General features: G+C 42.6%; 1 protein-coding gene across 1 annotated transcript; it reads left to right on the forward strand.

Moving 5' to 3' along the window:
- The first annotated feature begins 816 nt into the window (after positions 1-816).
- gnb2 (guanine nucleotide binding protein (G protein), beta polypeptide 2) lies at positions 817-6830 on the forward strand. The gene is made up of 10 exons (XM_028421827.1): positions 817-1497; positions 2934-3013; positions 3128-3166; positions 3260-3366; positions 3487-3550; positions 3657-3819; positions 5043-5109; positions 5197-5398; positions 6004-6220; positions 6538-6830. The coding sequence occupies exons 2-10, from the start codon at positions 2957-2959 to the stop codon at positions 6642-6644; spliced, it is 1023 nt and encodes a 340-aa protein (XP_028277628.1). The 5' UTR covers positions 817-1497; positions 2934-2956; the 3' UTR covers positions 6645-6830.
- Positions 6831-7671: the final 841 nt, after the last annotated feature.

Consider the following 7671-nt stretch of genomic DNA (forward strand, 5'->3'; position numbering starts at 1 on the left):
ACTGCTTCTGATCATCCTGACTGACGTTCCTTCCTCTCCTCTCCTCCCTTGACAATTAAAGCATGACAGTGGACAATCTACTCCTGGTTGTTGACCCTAAACATGTCATCACTACATCCAGCGGGAGTACAAACATGAGCTCCCTTCTATTGTTGTTTTTAGCTTCAGTGTCAGAGCTGTCACTGCTGGTAAATGCCACACTGTGATGTCACCATCTCTGCTAGACCTAGATGGCAGTCTACATGTTGGGACATAAATGATCCTGCTTCATAGCCTTCATTGATTGCATTCATTAGCTTTAAGGTTAATTTAAGAACATAACCAGCTGATTATAAGGCCTAAATGTTACATGCAGGCCTACATTGTGCACAGTAAGTTTATTTTTAACAAAGTAAATCTTAATCTTAAAAATAAAAATAAACAAAACACATTTTTCAGCAGAGGGGGTGTTTGCTGTGATAATCTGAGCCTATAGCACTAATAACTAAGGATAGGTCTGCATGATGTGAAATCTTAGCTGATGTTTAATATGCCAATATATATATATAATGATATATGCAAATAATTTTTCAAGAACATAAAATGTAGTGAATTTAAGTTATTACGTTGGGTAATGCTGGATAATTAAATTAGTAGTGTTAAAAGAATGACGATGCTGATGGTGGGGGTGGGGGGGGGGGCTGTATCGGTCTGCACACAGTGGGGGTCAGGGGGTTTAGTGTTGGAGAGATGGGTGTGGTTGGAAAACACATGTCCGGATTTGAGGATCTTAGAAGCGCTCACCGCGTGATCCTCCAGCACCCTGTTTCTGAACGATGTACAAAGAGGAACCGCGGGCACTGACCGCCAGGCCCGCCTCTCATTAACAGAAACCCACACATCAGACCCGCTGATGGATCCATCTCTTCTAACAGCCGCTTCTCTGTAATGCCATCATTTCTTCCTAAATGATGCACTTTGCAGGTTTTTCTCAGTAATTCGTCTCCGCCTCGGAGGCGGCTGTCCTGATGAAGTGTCGGCAGAGGGAGGGAGGAGAAAACCAGAGAGAGGAAGGAAACGAGGATCACGTCACGAAGACTCGGAGTAAAACGGGTTTAATGGACGATCCTTGATGCGGGCCGGGGACAGAGCTGGGGCCAAAATTTATTGTGTTTGTTTACGCCGTATTGGACTAAGATGTTTTTGTTAACTGGTCTGGCGTGAAAAAAAGGGCCAAAGCATTTCGGAGAGGAAGCAGCAGCAGCAGATCTCATCTCTTTTTTTTCCAGGAGCTCCACTAAAGCAGAGAAATGGAAATGTGTGTAGCCCTCCTCCGTTTGCCTGTTTACTGAAGGATTTGGAATAATCGTGACACTTGAAGTGGATCTCTTTTTGGACTTCATCCTGAATGAGTGAAAGAGACATATAGTTAGATCCTACACGGGATTTTTATTCGGGGACCTTATTTTTTTTCCACAGCAGGAAAAAAAGCATCCAAATCATCGGGAGAATTAACAGGTAGCCACCCATTATCAGACGCTGTGACAGCAGCTGTAGGTCAGTGTGTTCACTGTAAGATGGCTGGGTAATGATGTGCGCATCATGGCATCACATTTTTAGACTGAAATGAATTTTTAGCTACATCCGCATTTTAGGAGCTGAGTCTCCCAAGAAGGAGGAGATGTAGAGTGAAGGCCTATCGTGACTGCGCTGATCAATATGTGATGGAGGCTGTATTATTAGTGGGGCCAGAGTCTCTGACGGCTGCAGAAATAAAATCCCATGCTGCGGATTTTATTTCACTGATGAGCTCCTACAGGCCTGCATATGCAGCCTGTAGCCATGCACACAGTGGTTGGAGGCTCTCTGCACTCGCCTCCAGCTGCAGATGTAGCCATGCCATGTTGGTGTAGTTTATACATCGAGATGTGCATCTGAAGGGGTGGGGTCACTCTCTCTTGGCATTTTTGAATTCCTAGTCTCCTAAAATGCCTCATTCTGCCTCATATTCATCATCATCATCATCCGTTTTATCTACGTGTGTGTGTCACATCCTCCAGCAAATAAACATGCATTCAAGCATCTGGCTGAACCCATCCAGGCCTGATCTCTGATGCCCCCCCCCCTCCCCCTAGTTTTTTCTTCTCCTCATTGGCTAAATGAGCAGCTGTGCCAGGAGACTGAGACCCACGATGCACCCCTTTTGGCTTCCATTAGTGCTGTGTGATCCATCTGGTCGCAGGTCCCTCCAGGGAACAGTGGTCTACTGTAGCTAATTGCTCCTCCTTGCACTGTGTACTGTACACACGTTGGGAGTGTTACCATGAATTTGAATGGCTTCCTCCACACATGCAAAACATAGGCCTCTGTGTTTTGGAGATCATTTGAATGTGTAACAGTGCTCCTGTCAGAACCAGGAAATATGTGACATACAGTTCTGTGTGTGAGTAAGAGCAGGAGTCATGGAAACACTCACCCTGTCATGAACATATTTACCTGTTATGGTAATAAAAAAAAAACCCACACTGCCTCAGATGGAAGGGACTGTGTTCAGCATTAGCATAAAGTTTGACTGACCTGTGCAGTGTGTGTGTGAGGGGAGCGTTCACTCAGTATCCACCGCTCCATGGCAGCTTAATCATTACAGATTATTCTCAACCAGATTACAAGTTTTTTTTCGCTCACTGTGGATGCTGTAAACCACAGAGATTAAAATTTGTGCTGTTATTTCATTATTTATTTCCAACAGAATCCACAGGAAACTGTATTATAAGTAAATAATTTGACCTAATTGATTCGTTTCTGATGAAAGTGGACCCCTGGATTACTGGATTATTAGGAAAAAAATATTTTTAATCTGTGCTAATCCTGGTCCCACAGTTATTTCATTGCATTTGATATATTGATTGATGTATATGGGAGTCTGATATTTAATGCTGTGCTCCAACCAACAGGTGACCGCTCAGACACGTTCACAATGAGTGAGCTGGAGCAGCTTCGTCAGGAGGCCGAGCAGCTTAGGAACCAGATAAGAGTGAGTCTGTGTTTGTGTGGTAACTGTATTTGTAGTTACAATTTGACCACTTAAAATATAGAAATATTAACCTGTTGTGTTTATTTTGTTTTTCTTCCTGTGACGTCTGTTTAGGATGCAAGGAAAGCATGCGGAGATTCAACCCTGACACAGGTATTGTGACTAAAGAAACTTCCACTGGTGCAGCTTTTGTCTGTCTTATCTAATAAAATGGTTGAATTATATGATTTTCATTCATTTCCTTAGATAACTGCTGGGATGGATCCTGTGGGGCGGATTCAGATGCGGACAAGACGCACCCTTCGTGGCCACCTCGCCAAGATCTATGCCATGCACTGGGGAACAGACTCAAAGTGAGTCTTATTTTAGAAAAGTCCATTCAAGTTAATCAAGATTTTTAGAGCTCAAGCAACAAAAATCTGTTAATGTTTGGTGCCAAAGTCTTCAGATCCTTCCCTTTTCTGTCCTCTCAGACTTCTGGTCAGTGCTTCTCAAGATGGAAAACTGATCATCTGGGACAGCTACACCACTAACAAGGTAAAGTCTTCATAGAAAGTCAAATTAAAGGTTTGTATTTGTAGTCTGATGGCAGCTATTGACTGGGAGTTTCTGGTTGTTTTTTGCTGTCCTTTTCTTTTCTTAGATCCACGCCATCCCCCTGCGCTCCTCCTGGGTAATGACCTGTGCGTACGCCCCTTCTGGGAACTACGTGGCCTGCGGAGGCCTGGACAACATCTGCTCCATCTACTGCCTGAAGACACGTGAAGGCAACGTCAGGGTTAGCAGGGAACTACCTGGCCACACAGGTGAGAGAACAGCACTCTGTTTGTGTTTGACTCTTCCTGCTTCAGACGAGCAGGCTTCAGCAGTCCCATGCCTCGTGGGAGAGCCTCCCAGACCTCTAAAAAAAATGAAGATGGTTAATTAATGGCAGGGTAATGAGCTGAGACATCTACTTCTGTGTGCAACTCATACATTTAGTACTTAGATTACACACAATATACATTTATAATCTAACACACAGCTGCAGCATTTCCACTGAGATGGTACATGCAGCCCAGAAAAGTCCTGTGTGTTTTATTATTTCCACTAGACATGGATGTTACAGGGATTCTACTATCCAACAATGAACCTGCATGATAATCTGCTGTGTGTGAGGAAGGAGGAGCTCTGTGTGAGGCTAAAAACAAACCGTAGCTGATTACTTATCCTGGTAAACCTGCTCTCCTATGGTCACTCAACGGAGCGTCAGATGTTGTGCTTAAACATGGGAATTAATAATCGTATGAAATAAAAACAGCTTTGCTGGCTGAGCGGTCAGAGCCTTCTACAGAGAGCCTGTCCACTTTGTATTCATGTCAGTGTTTAAAAGTTGGCTGCAATTCACAGAGGGGGCGCTCATGAGGTACTCTTCAATGAACATTCACATTTTATTCTAGTTTTTGTTCAGATACAGTACATGAATGCTGATTGGTCAGTTAAGATGACTGATCATCATCCTCACTATAGTGGTACACGGTGTCCTCTGCTGCTGTTTATTGAATGCTTTAAATCAAAATGGCATCATTTTGATTATAAGAATTACCAGAATTATTATTATTATTTTTTAAATGTCATCAACTGTGTTTTTTTAGGACTCTATTCATTCTGGATGCAGAAGGTCTCACTGTAGAAATTGTGTGGTGTTCCTCATCCTCTCATGTTGAAGTAGAGCTTGAGCTAGCTGGTTAGCATGCTAAATCCTCTGCGCAGAAGTCTGCTGATTTTAATGTGTTTTATATATATAAAAAATAAATATTCTCCACAATAATGCTCGTCTTGTTCCAAAGAAAGAAGAAATGTAATCCCATAACATATAATACTATTGTTGAGAAACGAAATAATGTGAGGTATTTTCAGGTTTAGTCATTTCCTACATCACATCAGTAGGCTCTGCAGATGTCTGCCACACATCTACAATACATCTGCATATTGTGCCACTCACTTCACTTTCATCCCTTCCAAACGTCTGTATTCCCTGTCCTCTCAGGTTACCTGTCATGTTGCCGTTTCATTGATGACAATCAAATCATCACGAGTTCAGGAGACACCACATGGTGAGTTGCAAAGCTCTAAGCATAGACCAACATGCTTTTTTTCCCCCTGCAGCTGATCAATAACTAACTCTGTGCTCTTTGCCCCAGTGCACTGTGGGACATCGAGACCAGTCAGCAGACCACGGTTTTCTCGGGCCACAGCGGCGATGTCATGAGTCTGTCCCTGTCGCCTGATCTCCGCACTTTTGTGTCAGGAGCCTGTGACGCTTCAGTCAAACTGTGGGACATCAGGGACAGCATGTGCCGGCAGACCTTCACCGGACATGAGTCGGACATCAATGCCATCTGTGTGAGTGTGTGCAGGGCGTCACATACTTTTTAATATATATGGATTATATACCTTTAATCATGCTGTTAAAACACACAGACAGAGGAGCTCTAATAAAAGGTAGTATTAGATTGCATAAAGGGAAATGTCATCCTACCCCAGCTTCAGTGGACTAAAAGTTTTTTTTGACACATTATGAATTTATGAATAATAATAACATTGGCATCACACCAACTTTAGTGCGTGTCTATCCGTGTTGTGTGCTGCCTAATTCACTGTCAACAGATTTGTCTCAGTGATGTCACACGCTGTTTTGTCTCCAGGTTTGGAAGGGATTTAAACTGAGAGCACGCTACAGGATTAATGAGATTATCAATTAACACCATATCTGGGCATCCTGACCATCCAGTATCCACACAGGGTATCTGACAGCGTGGCAGGTGGACACGTTCAGTATTATCACCTCAGACCAATCACAGTGAATGCAGGAGCAGAAACTCTGTCTCAGTTTTTTTGTCTAATAGGAAATGGTTGAACTCTTCTTCCAAACAGACTCATTTGTTTGTTCTGTATCCGAGTCATCCACACTTCCTGCCTCTTATCTGTCTTCCTGTGCTCCTCCCCAGTTCTTTCCCAATGGCAGCGCCTTCGCCACGGGTTCTGACGACGCCACCTGCAGGCTGTTCGACCTGCGTGCAGACCAGGAGCTCAGCATCTACTGCCATGACAACATCATCTGCGGCATCACCTCCGTGGCTTTCTCGCGCTCTGGCCGCTTGCTTCTTGCAGGCTACGACGACTTCAACTGCAACATCTGGGATGCCATGAAGGGAGACCGGGCAGGTTAGAAGAACAGGAGAAATTAGTTGTGATCTGACAAAGAGCAGGTTCAGCGGGGGTAGGACCTTCAACACAACGTCTGTAGAGTTATTGCATATTGCATCTGAATCTTTAAAAAAGGGTTAGGGTTAGGAGTAAAATATTCTTTTACACATGAATTTCTGCAAAAAGTAGTTTAACTATTATCTAATTTGTGTTTTTGAGCTGAGTGCAAATGCTTAAGAACACACAAAAAAAATGTTGCTGAGTTTTTGAGAGGCTTTACAGCCGCCTTGAGAGCAACACACCCCACTTTAACAAGCTCACTCCTTCTTCTGTAGGAGTCCTGGCTGGCCATGACAATCGTGTGAGCTGTCTGGGTGTGACGGATGACGGCATGGCGGCTTGCACCGGGTCCTGGGACAGCTTCCTCAAGATCTGGAACTGAGCCATGCACATTTACAACTAACATACATTCATGTCTGACAGACACACACACACAGACACACACACAACTCCAATCTTGGGACACAGTTTGCACCCCGTATTCACACTGTATGTATGTTTCGAGAGACAAACTGCAACATTGTACTGTACATAATATATATAACTTAGGTATGAGTTTACACACACACACACACACACACATGAACACATGCTCACACTTCATACAGCAGCATAACTACAGTAACACACACACACAGAGTTTGTAAAATGTGACCAAATACAGTTGAATCTTCAGTTGCTCAAATAAAAACACAGATATCACCATTACCTGAAGCCTTTTAACACACTCATTCACACAAACACACACACACTTTTTTCCTGAGAGACACTGCTCCTCAAGTTAAGCAGGGGAGAACTGGACAATTCTGTCTTTGTTTACAATGCAGTCCAAACTGCACTTCAGACATTTTCTGTACTCTTTTTGTCAGCAATGGTAATGTGAAGGAAGGATCCATTTAAGTCCATTAACTTACATGACGGACAGATTACGAGGGTAAAAAAAAAAACATCATGTAGTCACTGTTTTTATAGATACGTACCCACACATGCAGTACATCTGTTCTAATACATCTGTTTTATTTTGCTTAATATTGTTTTTCTTTTTACACTTATTTTATTCCTGTTCTCCCCGTGTGCCTCAGATACACTTATTAATAGAGAATATTGAACTCAAAACAGTCTGAGATTAAAAGAGCTGAAAAATAAAAGCATTATAAGACACATGTTAAAAAGGCAGGAGCCAGTATTCATACTTTGACTCGATCACTGTATTATCTGGACATTACTATGATATAATTGTACATAATATTAATAAATAATCTCCTGTCAGTTATTGTGGTTTCTTTGTTATTTACAAGATTTTAGAAAATAAGTGCATGTATTGTGGTATTTTTAAAACAGCTGGCAACAGCATATATTGACCATGCAGTTTCTCAAGGGTTAACTCACAAGAAAAATATTCTTTTTAA

This window comes from Parambassis ranga, chromosome 14 (assembly GCF_900634625.1).
Source record: "Parambassis ranga chromosome 14, fParRan2.1, whole genome shotgun sequence".
Taxonomy (NCBI): Eukaryota; Metazoa; Chordata; class Actinopteri; family Ambassidae; genus Parambassis; species Parambassis ranga.